Genomic DNA, 13,969 nt, shown 5'->3' with positions numbered 1-13,969 from the left:
TGAACCTGGAACCTTGTGCATGCTAAGCGCACGCTCTACCACTGAGCTGTACCCCAGCCCCCAACCTTTTATCTTCTGATCAGTTTTCCATGCCATCTCCTTGCTTCGGTGAGCAAGAGAAATCCTTGTGAGTGAGAATTACCTGTGGCTTAAGGGTAAGAAAGCAGAGGTATTTCCCTTAGTCTCGGTTTCCCTCTGTGTGCAGGAAGAAGAAGGGTTCCTGGAGGAGAGATTCTTTGGTCTAAATAGAAGGTTGTATGAACTCTCCTTTCCCCAGAGAACTTGTCCCCCCTGCTCCTCAGCTGTGTAACCCTTCGTAGGAGGAAGAATGATGTTTTCTGAGGAGCTAGGCCAACAGTTAGGGGGAAGGTCTGGGCCCAGACCAGAAAGGGCAGGAGAACAGGAGCCTTGACCAAATAATAAGTCATTCCCCGTGGACTTCTTTCAGAAAGCTGAAGGCTATTTATGTTGAATGTGGACCTAAAAATACGTTGGTGGGAATTTCTGTTTCATGTTCCCTCTGTTACTCTGCTAACTTCTTTTCTCTGCAGAGTTGAGGGTGTGACCGTGGGATACAGAGGGTTTCTAATTTCTTTTCAACCATTAAACAAATATTTAATGTCCAGCAGGTGCTGGGGACACAGTGGTGAACATGACAGGGACAGTTCTTTCCATAGAGCATATAAAAGGATACATGAAAATCAAGGCACTCTCAGAAATATTGGCACAGTGCTATGGTGGGGGAAGGGGTGTTACGGGGGCACATAGCATGGGGGCACATAGCACGGGGACCTAAGCTGAAGGGATTGCGGGGGAGGGGGGGGCTTAGGAGTTGGAGATGGGACTCCTCGGTCACGTGACTGCCTAGGGACGCTCTGGCCTGGCCATGCTCTGTGGTAACTGCTACCACTTACTGAATGTTTGTGGCACAAGACGCAAGCATCTTTGCCTTGCATAATTACTGCTCAGCTACTAGGTTTGGGGAGCTGAGATTCCTTGGGGAGTAAATGGCCAGAGGGGAAAGAGTCTGTTTTAAGACAGGCCAGATTTTCACTTTGGTTCCTTAACTGCAGGGTTTAGGTTAATTTCCCTTGCCACCTTAAGATCTCAGGTCTTGCCGTGTTCCTGTTGCCACGCCTTGGAGGTCAGGTGGCAGGTCCTTTCTCCCTCCAGCTGGAGCATGCTGAGACTGGGCTTTTCTTCAGTGTGGCAGATAGAAATTTCTAGTAGCATTGTCAGTCTAGCAGAAAATTGCACACATAGCCCCAGCAAATGTTCACCTACAGCACTGCTGTATTACTATTAGTACTTCCAACGCAAATATTATTTACGGAGTAGGATCGATAGGAAACAGAAATGGATGAAGTAATATAAAAAGTTCCGGTACCTTTCCCGTGCTCCAACAGACGGATGCACGCCCCCTGTTTAGAGACCGCTGCTTTAGGGAGTGTTGTTGTTGGGAGTGGATGCCAAGCGAGTATGGGATGGAACAGGTGTACGAAGAAGAGGGGCATCTGGCTTCTGGGAGATTTTTCTCCCTAGCCTCAGGGCTTATAGAATGTCCCCTTTTAGGAGTCCGTCAGTATCAGCCTAGAAGCATCGCCGAGCTGCTTTGTTCCCCCTGCTCTCTGCCCCAGAGCCATCACCTGGAACTCTGCTGAAGAGGCCAAATCAATCATCCTAAAAACAATTCATGGGGGCCCGACTGCAGAGATCAGCAGTCTGTGGTCCACTCTGCCCATCACACTTGGGCAGACGTATCGGCACTGGTTTAAGCTACGAGAGAGACTCATGCTAAAAGACTATCTTGGAGGTGGGGGAAGGGGCGGAGGTGGGCAGACCAGCTCAAACAGCCAGAGAGCAGCTGCACTGTGATGTGAGCAGCTGGGGCAAGTTCAGTAGCTTCTTAAAAGAGATACTTAATCTTTCTTTTTCTTCTTCTGGAGACGGTATCCAGAGGCATTCAGAATGGTCCAGTGTTTGACAAACCATCGTAGGCTGTCCTACAATGCAGCCTCTAACAAAACTAGGCTGTCCCGAACCCCTGGTAACAGAATTGTTTACCTTTATACCAAGAAAGTTGGGAAGGCATCAAAATCTGCATGTGGCGTGTGCCCAGGCCGACGTCGAGGAGCCCACATCGTGAGACCTAACGTTCTTACGCGACGGTCTAAAACAAGGAAGCACCTCAGCCGGGCTTGTGGTGGCTCCACGTGTGCTCCACGCGTCTGTGACAGGATCAAGGATGCTTTCCTTATTGACGAGCAGAAAGTCATTGTGAAAGTGTTGAGATCACGAGCACAGAGTCAGAAAGCTAAATTTAAAAATGAAGCTTTTTTGAGTAATAAAAAAGTGAAAAAGAGGGGGGAAAAAGAAATATTTAGTCCTTGGCAGAGGGGTGGGAAAGGTTTCCACAAAACCTGGGGGAAGCAGAATCAGCCGTGATGGAGGAAGGCAGGAGAGCTGAAAGCACCCTCCCTCAGCCCCTCCTCCCCCTGCAGGGGATTCCACGTTGCACCCTGGGAGTTCCCCGTCTGGTTCTGGGTTAAATGCCTGGGGCTGAATTAGGCCAACAGTGCGTGACAGATGTGAGCCTTCTCATCCGCGGGCCAGCCCCGGGCTCTGCGAACTCTTCTCTGCCCAGCTCCTCCTGGCCCAGAGCTGGAGGCTTAGCTGGCATAACGTTACCAAGCCGGGGGAGAGGGAAACCTGGAGGCTGGGAGAGTGATTATAGCTCCTGAACCTGAGAAGCCTCCCTGCTTTGTCCCCTTCCACCAGGCCTAGAACCTTCCGGGCTCATTCCCTTGACAGCTCAGCAGAAACTCTTGCGAGTTTCGTTTTGTTTTGAACCGTCTTGTTGTTGCCTTACGTTGACCCATCAGCTAAGAGGTGGGAAGAAGGACAGCGTTCCCTCCTTGTCTGCGGCAGCGTTGCATCTCCCCTCGGAAGTGGGGTTTTCACTCCTTTTATTTAGCGCTGAGCTGTGAGCACTGGGGAGTGTGACACTGGAGGGCGGGGAGTGTGACACTGGAGGGCGGCGTGTGTGTGCGTGCAGCCTGGGAGAAGGCCCAGCGGAGGGCCGAGGAGGGCACTCTGGGCAGCGTTCTCTTCCCTGTGCCAGAGTCAGAGTGTTCAAAAAAGGCATAGACAGAGGGCCAGATAAAGAGCGACATCCCCTGAGGAGGCTGCCCGCCTCGGGCAGGGCTCTGGGACAGAGAGAGTGAAGGAAGGGGCATGCTTCTCTGAGTCCGTCATCCTCTTGCTGTGACCTTAAGGAGACTGCTTTCTCGGGGCTGGAAGTCCAGTAGGTAAAGAACACATGTCCAAGCTGCGGCTGTGTTAAGCTTGAGAAGCTGAAGTTGGGAAACTGCTCTGCGCCTTCGGAGCAGTGGCGCTGGGTGAGGAGCAGGAGGTGGCTACAGCCTGTCAGTCCCCGTGCTGATTTGAAGCCACTCTTTGCCAGCCCCCTACTCCAGGGTCTTTAAGGTAGGACTTGAAAGGCATTTGGATGTCTGTTCTTCTCATACGCCAAATGGGATCGCCTCCAAATCAACCCAGAGAAACCTCTCGCGCGTACTCTCTGTGTGGGAGAAGGTTCTGCTGTCTCTTTGGCAAGGTGTCAAAACCCAGACAGCTGGGAAGTCCCTCGTGATGTCTGACCTAGCCCCACCCTTTCTGGGCCTGAGCTGGCTCTGATAAGAGGTACCTCTTCGGGAAGCTGGCCCCAGCCCTTCCCTGCTGGAGCCAGGCCACTGAGGGCTGGGCTGCAGCTCTCCTCCCAAGCCCCGGGCCCCTGCACAGGCTCACAGCACACGCAGATTTTCCACAGCTGCTTATTCCGTGTCCCGCCAGCCAGGGCAGAGGCCGCACGACTCCCCAGCGTGGGGTGGGGGCGATGACCTCACAGCCTGACATTCTTGTCGCCTCTCCCAGCTCATGTGTTCAGTCTGGCTCTGGGGGCCAGAAGTACTCCCAACTTAGGTGGGGCGTCTCTCTTGTGTCCTTGGGGACAAGGTTTCCTCTCATTTTCTTGATGTATTTCTAGGGGAAACCCTTTTCCAGCATTCTCTCCCTGCCAAGTCATCCTTTCCTTCTTCAGGAAGCTGTGTGTTTGAGAAGCCACTGCAGAGATGAGAGACTAAAACCCTCTCCTGGGCTGGACAAGTATTTATGTGAAATCACAGCCTCTGAGATCGGGGCCTGGGAGCATCTTGGGGACAGGAAGAATTGGATTGGAAAAGCCCCAGATAGGGGACTGGCCAAGCTCCCGGTCCCACATGGCTTTCCCGAGCCATGCCACATGTCAGAGAGGATTCCCAAGTTCCCAAGGCTACTGTGCTCACAGCCCCAAACTGCCCCTCCCTGCCCTCGGGCGTGCTGGGAGCTTGGTGCCGCCACTTGCCTTCTTCAGGGAGCTTATTGCAAGAGCTTAGGGTGACTTAAGGTGGAGCAGAGGAGAGAAAATGGCAAAAAGGAAGTAAAGGTATGACTTCTAAGGCATCTAGGCAAGAGCAGCGCATGACTTTTCTGTCTTCCATAATGTGTCTTATTTCATTTGCTTGGATCCAAAAAAAGGCTAATCATGGAACTTTAATCGAGTACAAAAATCATAGGTTGGACTCAGACATGGGGTCACCATCCCTGAGGACAGGAAAGAGACAGGACTCATTCACCTTAATGGTAAATAGAGAGTGTGGACAGGACGGACGGGCCTAGAGGTGCAGGGGAAGGCAGCACGTGAGCCTGCCCTGAGCTGAATAAAGGAGGGCGCCCGACCATCCCTGCTTGCCTGGGACTGAGGGCTGGTTGATTACAAGGAGCGTCAGTGCTGAGACCTGGAGGGTCCTAAGCAAACCAGGACAAGTTAGTGACAATAGAGAGAAGCCCGAGCTGCGTGCGGCTGCCTCCACACGGCTGCCCCCTCTGTGTGTAGGCTGGCATCCAGCTGCTTCCTGGGGAGCGGTAGAAACTCTGCCACATACTCGAGCAGTTACATAACCTCTCCTGGCCTTAGTTTGCTTGTATGTAAAATGGGTTAATAGCGGCCACCACATTGGGCTTTGCAGTGTTCAAGTGAGAAGACGCGAATGTGCCCGGGGAGGCATCTGGCCCAGAGTAATCACTTAAATGTGAACAGCCTTATTTATTACTCATTCATGCAGCTCATTCAACAAATTTGTGTGCATGCTATGTGTCAGGCGCTGCTCTAGACCTTAGGAACAAAGATAAACATCCTGCCCTTTCGGAGGGGGATGGACAAACGGAGGATAAATATATCACATAATCTACTGGGGAGAAGACCCGTAGAGGGAAACGATGGAGCAGGAGAAGGGGGCGCGAAAGTACCGGGGCAGAGACGTCAGCATTCAACATGATGGTCAGGGTCTTCACTGAGATGGTGGCATTGGTGCAAAGGCGTGAGGGAGGTGAGGGAATGAGCCCTACCTGGTGAAGAGGAACCCGAGAAAGGAAACAACTGGGCAGGGGTCAGGAAAGAGAAGTGTGTCTAATGCATTCGGAGGATGGCAGGAAGGCGAGCTTGGCGGGATCTCAGTGAACAAGGGAATGCAGCAGGAGGTAAGGGGTGGGGGCTGGAGACTTCAGGGCCATCATAAGGTCTTTAGTGCCCTGTTTCACTCCAAGTGGAAGCCACCAGAGACTCTAAGTGAATGAGTGTCATGAGTTGGGCTTGGAAGAGATCATTCTGGCTACTATGTTGAGAAGAGACTGAGGACAGGAAGGCAAGGGTGGAAGAAACTCACCCGTCAGACAGTGGCAGTAACCGGGAGAGAGATGACCTGGCTTGGACCAGGATGGGAGCCTTGGGAAAGGGGAAGTGAGTGGACTTTGGGTATGTTTTGCAGGTAAAGCTGATCTGACTAAATGTATCCAGTAAGTGGATGAGAGAGAGAGGAGTCCAGGCTGATTACAGGGTACTAATACGAGAGCAGAGGGGCAGGGCTACCCCAGCTTCTAGCTTTGGCCTTCGTTAGGCTGTTGGGATGTCCTTACAGCGATCTCTAATATCTGATGTCTTGGTTTGCCCTTACAGTCAGCCATTCGCCCTTGTCAAGGAGGGAACAGCATCTCTTTCCTTTACACTGTGAGTCCCACTTCTCTGAGAAGCATCCCAGGGAGATTCACAGATGATGAGAACTCCTGCTTCCCTCGAGCGACTCTGGCCTCCAGCCCCGCAGCTCCAAGTTGGCACAGACTTGCTCTCGGGTACCTGGAGGAGAGAGCCAGCAAGGCCCTGCCCTCTGGCAACTCTGCCTCTGCCTGCCTGGGGACCAAGTGCGCTGCCCAGAAGCACTCCTTTCCCAGGCCCTGGTTTTTCTTTCCTGCTGAGAATGGACTTCGCAAAGTGTTGGAGGCAGGAAGCCTCTGGGAAGCAGCCCAGCTGCTTCTAGTGCCTTGGCCAAACCCGCTCCCCTGCAGGGCTCTGCTGTGCCACTCCGCTGGAGGCCGGGGGTTGGGGGTGCTTAGGGGAACCAGGAGGCCGGAGGCCCGGGACAAGACCATCAGGCACCACTTTTCAGAACAGCTCCCTGCTTCCCTCTCCTGGGCGCTAGCGAGAGAACGTGGTCTCCAGTCCCCGTGTCCACAGTCGTGGATGCCAGTTCACACCCCCGCTTTACCCCCAGGCAGGATCCCCGGGTGGACCTTGGGTACCTCTCCTGATGGTTTCCGCTTTGGGTGGAGAAGTGGGGGCCGTCTCAGACCCTGCAAACAAGACTCCCTTGGTACCTATCTTCCCGTTTTCAAAATCTTTTTCCATCTGAATGACTTCCTTAGTTCTAGCCCAAATCTCTCTCCTTGCCATTTAAGGTAACACTCTTGGGTCCTATTCAGTGGAGATGGAGAACAGATGTTTGCCCTCATCCCCGCCATCGGAGCAGCCCTTCACGTAGACTAAAGCGTGAGGACGTCCTCTGGCAGCAACATCTGCATTTTCCCCTTGCAGCTTCCAGTCACCCGCTTTTCTTGCACCTCCCTCTGTGTGAAGCCACATGGAGTGTCCCCGTCCTGAGTCTAATGCTCCTCGGCTGCTGGTCTTTTTTCCAAGACAAAGTTTGCCTCCCCCTGCCGGTGGGAGCCCATCAGACCGTGCGGCCAGCAGCTCCCAGGGCCAAAGCCAAGGTTAATTTGCTGCTGTGTGTGAACAACTTGATAAGTGCTACCCGGCATTAATTGAACTTACAAGATTTCTCCCCTTCCCTTAAAGTGCAACCCCCTTGGGGCCCGTTAGAGGGGCCTGAATATAAGGAAGGCACTGGGCCTAATTCTGCCTAGCTCTGTTTCTCTCTGGGCCATGCCTAGGAGATGTGGGTGTCGTCATGCATGCGTGTTAGGGGCGCTGATAATCAAGGACTGCGTACTCTCTAATGTAGTGGCTTCGTCTTTCTTCTCTTATTCAAGCTGAATACTAGTACTTAATACTAGTGCTTCCTTAGTACTCAATCTAAGTAGTACTTCTTAGTGCCTAGTACATCTGTAAGACCTGTCGACTGAAATAAACGCACAGCCTGAAAGTTGTGGGTTATGTTTTATTTGGCGGACATTTCTGAGGACTCAAACCCCTTCCAGCCCAGGATGACAGCCTCTCAGGTCGCTCTGAGGCACTGCTCCGATGAGGTATGGGAGGAGCTAGGATATACAGGAGCTTTACAACAAAGACCAGGTAGTTGGAACAATAAAAGATCACTTGTTATCTAAAGAAAACCAGGCATCTCAAGTTAAAGAATTTAGAGCTTTTCTATGTATGGGAGGAAGCAAACATTTGGGCTCATTGAATTCATTCCTTTGGCTGTCTAGGGCCAGTGTCCTGTCCTTTCTTAGTCTGAGCCCCCTCAGGGTGCACCACTGTGAGTGGCTGCAGAGGCCGGGCTGCAGGCCTGTCCTCACTAGGGGGTGGCGGCAGCCGCTGATGACTCACTGGCTTCAGCGTTCTTTGTTTACTGATGTGGTTTGCAGTATTTTTCGTTCACAGTACGTAGTACTTAGTAGACCAGTAGTACCTTTTAGAGATATATGCGTTTCTGTGGGTGTGTGTGTCTGTGTGAGTGTGCCTGCGTGTGTGACAGCCTAGGATGGATATGTGTGCTTAAAGGAGGTGCCCAAAGTTGGAGTCTCTGCTCTGTTGATCTCCCAAAGCCATTGGAACTTGGAACCAGCACAGCTGGTTGGGCTCTGTCCCCTGGCCTCCTCGTGTGACCTTGAGCAGATAGCTTATTCTTTCTGGCTCTTGCGTATGAGCCAGTGGGTGGAAGCCAGCTCAGTTGTTAAATCATGACCAGCATTTACATGTTAATGTGAGAGCAGAGTTCTGTGTGAGTCCCAGGAAAGCAGGTCAGTGTTTGTGTTCTCCCGCTGGAGCCTGGAGCGGACTCAGTGAGGAGGGGATGAAGGTTTAGGTCGGGGTTAGCTGACCCTGGAGACCAAGAGGAGTGAGTGGCTCTTGTGACCACCTTGTCTTGGTTTGCCTGGCTTTAGGCTGAAAACTGCACATCCCCCGAGTCTGGGGCATACTGGTGTGGATGGTCACCCTAACTGGATCTCATACTTGGGCAGATCAGGAAGCAAGGGATCTTTTTGTTTTTATTTTATTTTATTTTTCAATTTTATTAGGTAGAATTATTACAGGTCGACTGCACATGCACATTATATTGCATGTAAATACACATACACAGCATACTGCACAGTTTTTTTAGTTTACATATATGTACTGATTATTATTTCTAAGAACAGATTAGAGCTTTAGCTTTTTAAACTTACATAGTTATCGAAGGAATAAAGTCAACTACAAGAATCAGCAGAATGCAGTGATCCAGTCATAAAGGACAGGCAGACGTGCTTCCCTAACTGGATCTCGTACTTGGGCAGATCAGGAAGCAAAGGATCTTTTTAAAGGGATCTTTTAACTGGCTGCTGCTGCTGCTTTTTTTTTTTAAGCACCTTTATTGTGGTCTGGTTCCTGTACAGTGAACCACACAGATTTCAGATGTGCACTTTGATGAATTTTGATGGATGTCCACACAGTGAAATCACCGCCACGATCAAGATAGCTGACATCTCCATCACTCCCCAAGAGGGGCGTATTTCAAATCCCCAATTTACCCCTTCCCACCCTCTTTACTGCCGGTGACCATAAGTTTGTTCTCTATGTCTGTGAGTCTGTCTCTGCCTTGCAGACAAGTTCATTTGTGTCATCCTTTCAGATTCCACAATGTAAGCGGTATCATATAGTATTTTTCTTTCTCTTTCTGGCTTACTTCACCTAGAATGACAATATCCAGGTCCATCCATGTTGCAGCAAATGACACTGTTTTATGCCCTTTTACGGCTGAGTAGTATTCCATTGAATACATACACCACATCCTCCCTACCCAGTCAGCAGTCAGTGGACATTTGGGTTGTCTCCATGTCTTGGCCACTGTAAAGAGTTAACTGCCTTCTTCTCTCATTCATCTCTTCCCCTCTTGTCTCGCTCATTCATCTGACTCCCATCTCTTTTTCAGGTCTATCTGGGAACCCTACAGACCTAGAAAAACGTAAACAAGTGTTCGGGCAGAACTTTATCCCCCCCAAAAAGCCCAAGACCTTCTTACAACTAGTGTGGGAAGCCCTTCAAGACGTCACACTCATCATCCTGGAGATCGCGGCCATCATCTCCCTGGTCCTGTCCTTCTACCGCCCCCCTGGGGAAGAGAACGAGCGTGAGTGTCTTCAGCAGCCCCGCGTGACTGTGCCCTGGGTGCCTCCCACCACCACCAAAGAGCACTTGGTATTGGTGCTGACAGATTGTAGCTTAAAAGTTTCTCACCATTACCCAGAGAGGGTTCCCCAAAGGAAACCAACAAGTAGCTAGTAAGCTATTCTTCCAACCCGTCCTGATTCCAGGTCTTTCCCCTCTTCTCCATGAAATCCTTGTTCAGAATGTCATGACTCCTGTACCCTCCTTCAACCCACAAAGCCCTGCATCTCAGAGTTCCCCGTATCCCCCCATTTATCTGGCTTTATGGGAAGTAGCCGTGGGAGCCTGACCGTGTTGGCGAGTCATAAGTGCTTTATATGTGACTTGCTTGTAATTTGCTTTGACACATTTCATGCTGTTTACTCGTCTGATTCTTTTGAGTGTACATAGTTCCACTGGCGATGAGACGCTGCCCAGCCCTGCTGTCCTCTGGTGCCCTCGGAGGACAGCTGTTCTACCCAGAAGTTTTCTTCTCTGTTGCTCTCTTTCCCTGACTTCCTGTTCTGGGGGATTGCAGAAGCACTACCCCCATTTTAAATGTCATCAAAAACCCCTCAGTGACCCTTCCTTTCTCTCCCTTCCCTGGGCTAGAGTGTGGTCTAGCCGTAAGTAGCTCAGAAGACGAAGGGGAGGCGGAAGCCGGCTGGATTGAGGGGGCAGCCATCCTGTTCTCTGTGATCATCGTGGTGCTAGTGACTGCCTTCAATGATTGGAGCAAAGAGAAGCAGTTCCGCGGGCTGCAGAACCGCATCGAAAAGGAGCAGAAATTCTCCATTATCCGAAATGGTCACATCATCCAGCTCCCGGTGGCTGAGATCGTGGTGGGTGACATTGCCCAAATCAAATACGGTGAGAGCTCTGTGTTTCTTGTACCCGTGCCACCTTCCCTATTTGAGGACTAGGTCCTTTGGCATAAGGGGACTGGGAATTACTGAGGACCCAAAAAGATAAGACCCCCAAATTGTGTTAGCTTCTAGGTTAGAGTTTAAGGAGGTTGTGGGAAAGAAATTCAAAGAAGGTGTAACTGAAACTCTTCCCAAAGATTGTGAGGTTATAGGTTAAAAGTATATAACATTCAGGCCATGGGAAAGTGTTTGGGGATCAGAAAGTGTTGGAATTTATAATACCTGGAAAGGAGTCTTATCCTGGATTGTCAGAGCTGAAGTTAGTCTTTCAGAGGCTCCCCAGATACTCCCTGCACCGTTGCCCTGTAGGGAGGGCCTGTGGGAGCAGCCCTGAGATGGGGGTTGGATGGTCCTCGCCCTCCACCAGGCTCCTACCTACCCTCTGTCCCTGTTGCCCCTTCTGCTCTGTGTACTAGGCGACCTGCTGCCTGCAGATGGGATCCTGATCCAGGGTAATGATCTCAAGATTGACGAGAGCTCTCTGACCGGGGAATCGGAGCATGTCAAGAAGTCCCTGGAAGGAGACCCCATGTTGCTCTCAGGTGTGGCCTCTGGTGACCCCAGTTCCCTTTCTACCTCCCGCTAGACAGACCACAAAGACCTTATCCAGACCTGGCTCTCCCTTCTCACCCTGCCCCATCTCCCGCCCCAAGGTTCAGCTGGGACAGTGGCGTATCAGTGGAAATGCTGCCAATACCAGAATACTGGGGGGCCTAAAGAGGCTGTCTGTGAGCCAAGTGCTGGAGGGGCCGTGGAAGGGCTCTGCTGGTGGGGGTGGAGGGTGGGGCAGGCGGCCTGCCCCTAGAGCGGTCAGGCACAGTGCTCTCCTTACCCGCCAGCTGACCTCTCCCTACTGTCTGCTGAGTGTATCGCTGCCTGTGGGAGAGGAAGGGGGGCTGTTTTTCCCCTAAGTTCGTGTTTCACACTGAAGCGTGACTAGGTACAAAACAACGCCTCTCCCATCTTCTTCCTCGCGTAGGGACCCATGTCATGGAGGGTTCTGGCCGGATGGTAGTGACTGCTGTGGGTGTCAACTCCCAGACTGGAATCATCTTTACCCTCTTGGGGGCCAGTGAGGGAGAAGAGGAGAAGAAGAAAAAAGGTAAAGGGCTTTCAGGATGAGCATCTCTTCCCTTCCAGCCCCAAGGACAAACTAGGAAAGGGAACGGGTCTGAATGAAGTACCTAGCCGGAAGAACCTGCTGGAAGATGAGTACAGACATCCAAACCCTGTGCCAAGATAAAGGTGTCGTCCCTGGCTCCCCCAGTGCCCTAACGAAAACCAGATCCTGGCTCTAGGCTCCCAAATCAGGTTGCATTTGAGCCTCAATTCCTGTGTCTGTTGCTGGATAGTAAAGGGATGAGGTAGAAAGCCTGCCCCAAATGAGCTGGTGAGGTGCTCTGGCCCCAAACACCCGCTGTGTAGTCTTCCAAACCCCTCCCTTTCTTCCTAAGACATGAGGGATTATATGAACCATCAAAGCTAAGGGAAAACTGTCCAGGAGAAGAAACTGGGTTCCTGCTGAAACTATGGGCTGTCAGCGGAAGAGAGACATGGCCAGGAGAGTGAAAACAGAGAGGGGATGTCTGCCCCAAAGGCAGTCCTGTCTTTGCCATTCACTTGTTCCTGAAAGAAGGAAAACAGAAGGAATAAAAACCCCTGAACCAAATCTACACCTTCCCCTGTGCTTTCCTTCTTCCCTTGGAGGAGAGAAGGCACCCTCCTGCTTGGCTGGAGGGCCCTCCTGGGCTGCTTAGTGGAGGGCAGTTGATGAAAAGGAGACAAAACTCATTCGCTCAGGAGCTAGACTCCTCGTTTCTGTAGCTGCCGGCCAGTGAGTAAGGACGAGGCTGGCCCAGTGCTGGCGAACCCATGTGGAGGCACCTTTCAGGGCCTTTGCCATCAGGCAGAAACTGTTCAAACCTCTCGCTTCCTAACCCCCCACCCCGTTTCTCCAAGTGATGTGATGACGTCAGGCCAGGAGCACCCTCCCAGCAGCCACCGTGCTCCAGGAGAAAGCAGCTCAGAAGCGGGTGTGCGCTCACCCGCGTACCCACACGGGTCTGGCCCGCATTCCGGAGATCCGTGAGATCCTGTAATGAGATGGGTGTGAACAGAGATGTGAGCTTCCTTCACATTCCCCTCCCTGCGACTCACCCCCTTTCCTGTTGCCCTTTTGGGCTCTGAGCGGGACCAGCAAATTGGATATCTGATCTCTTAAGAGTCACTTTGGGTCTCCACTTTTTTCTTGCTTGTTCAAACAGGTAAAAAACAAGGAGTCCCTGAAAATCGCAACAAAGGTAACCTCTCCGCTCCCTCATTTACCATCTCTACCTGCTCACACGCAAACCAGACCTTTCCAGGCCATCTGCCGTCTCCCCTTTCCTCTCCATAAATCTGTTGTCCGCTGCTGTGGCCCAGATGCCCTGTCCTGAGGAAGGTGCAGAGATTTGGGGGAGGTGGCAAGCTCCCAAACCCAATCTAAGACGGGGCAACAGCACCCTCTGCTGTTGGCGCAAGGAACCTCATGTCAAGGTTTCTCTCGGGGAGCACATGGGATTGATCCCTCTTTGCAGGGTGCCGAGCTCCTTGCCTCACCGCCCTAGGCCGGATTCAAACACCAACGGTCATCAGCTTCTGGGCCGGTCATCAGCTTCTGGGCCGGAAGACTTCAGGGCCCTTGTGGTGGAGGGAGTTGGGATGGGCGGTCCCTGCACCCTCCTCTTGCCAGCTTCCTCGTTGGTGTCCTCTTCTTGTCCGGATTCCTTCTCTGCCCGTCTTCCCAGGGATGGAGAGAGCTCCTTTCTCTGTGACTTTCTCTCCACAGTCTGTTTTCTTCCTCCTAATCGGGTGTGTGTTTCTTTTTTGGAGGCTATGTTTTACATCCTGTCTCTGTCTTGTTTGTGAGTCTGACAGCAGAGACATTATCTCAGGAAGGGCATCGAGCTCTGCAGGGGTGACGCTGGAGGGGGGTTTGGAACTAGCAAGAACTGCTCTCTTGAGACAGCTCGTGGAGATTTTTTCCCTTTTGTAACCCACATCATAGTAGTCCTTAGAAATAAAGTCATCCGTCGGAGGACCAGGACTCCACAGAAATAGTTCTTTAATTTTAGATCCCTTTAACTCTTCTTTTTAAAGCAAAATGGATTTATATGTCTGTCTTTATCCCTGCTTTCTCTTATTCTAGGGGGTCCCTCACACCAGCTTCTTCCCTTTCCCCCAAAAGATTTACCCCTAGGTCCTACTCTGCACCTCCCTGCCTTCGTCAGCCAGGGGAGAAAGGGGGTTTCCTTCCCCTATCGTTCAACTA

The 13,969-nt window shown here is 51.7% G+C and overlaps 2 protein-coding genes across 6 annotated transcripts in view; both read left to right on the top strand.

Annotated features, from left to right (window-relative positions):
* The window catches only part of LOC105082476 (plasma membrane calcium-transporting ATPase 4), a 94,998-nt gene that overhangs the window by 47,891 nt on the left and 33,138 nt on the right, over nt 1-13,969 (top strand). For 3 of the 5 annotated variants that reach the window (XM_074352022.1, XM_074352018.1, XM_074352020.1), the window contains exons 3-7: nt 9,519-9,716; nt 10,346-10,603; nt 11,076-11,201; nt 11,639-11,761; nt 12,924-12,959. In XM_074352022.1, the coding sequence (XP_074208123.1) occupies nt 9,519-9,716; nt 10,346-10,603; nt 11,076-11,201; nt 11,639-11,761; nt 12,924-12,959 (741 nt within the window). The remainder of the gene's footprint in view (nt 1-9,518; nt 9,717-10,345; nt 10,604-11,075; nt 11,202-11,638; nt 11,762-12,923; nt 12,960-13,969) is intronic. The other 2 variants (XM_074352019.1, XM_074352021.1) reach the window with 1 other exon arrangement.
* Nucleotides 808-8,802, top strand: LOC141574781 (large ribosomal subunit protein eL34-like). Its single transcript, XM_074352027.1, has one exon. The coding sequence runs from the start codon at nt 1,969-1,971 to the stop codon at nt 2,443-2,445; it is 477 nt and encodes a 158-aa protein (XP_074208128.1). The 5' UTR covers nt 808-1,968; the 3' UTR covers nt 2,446-8,802.

The sequence above is a fragment of the Camelus bactrianus genome, chromosome 23 (assembly GCF_048773025.1).
Source record: "Camelus bactrianus isolate YW-2024 breed Bactrian camel chromosome 23, ASM4877302v1, whole genome shotgun sequence".
Taxonomy (NCBI): domain Eukaryota; kingdom Metazoa; phylum Chordata; class Mammalia; order Artiodactyla; family Camelidae; genus Camelus; species Camelus bactrianus.
This window is presented reverse-complemented; position numbering and strand designations above follow the sequence as displayed.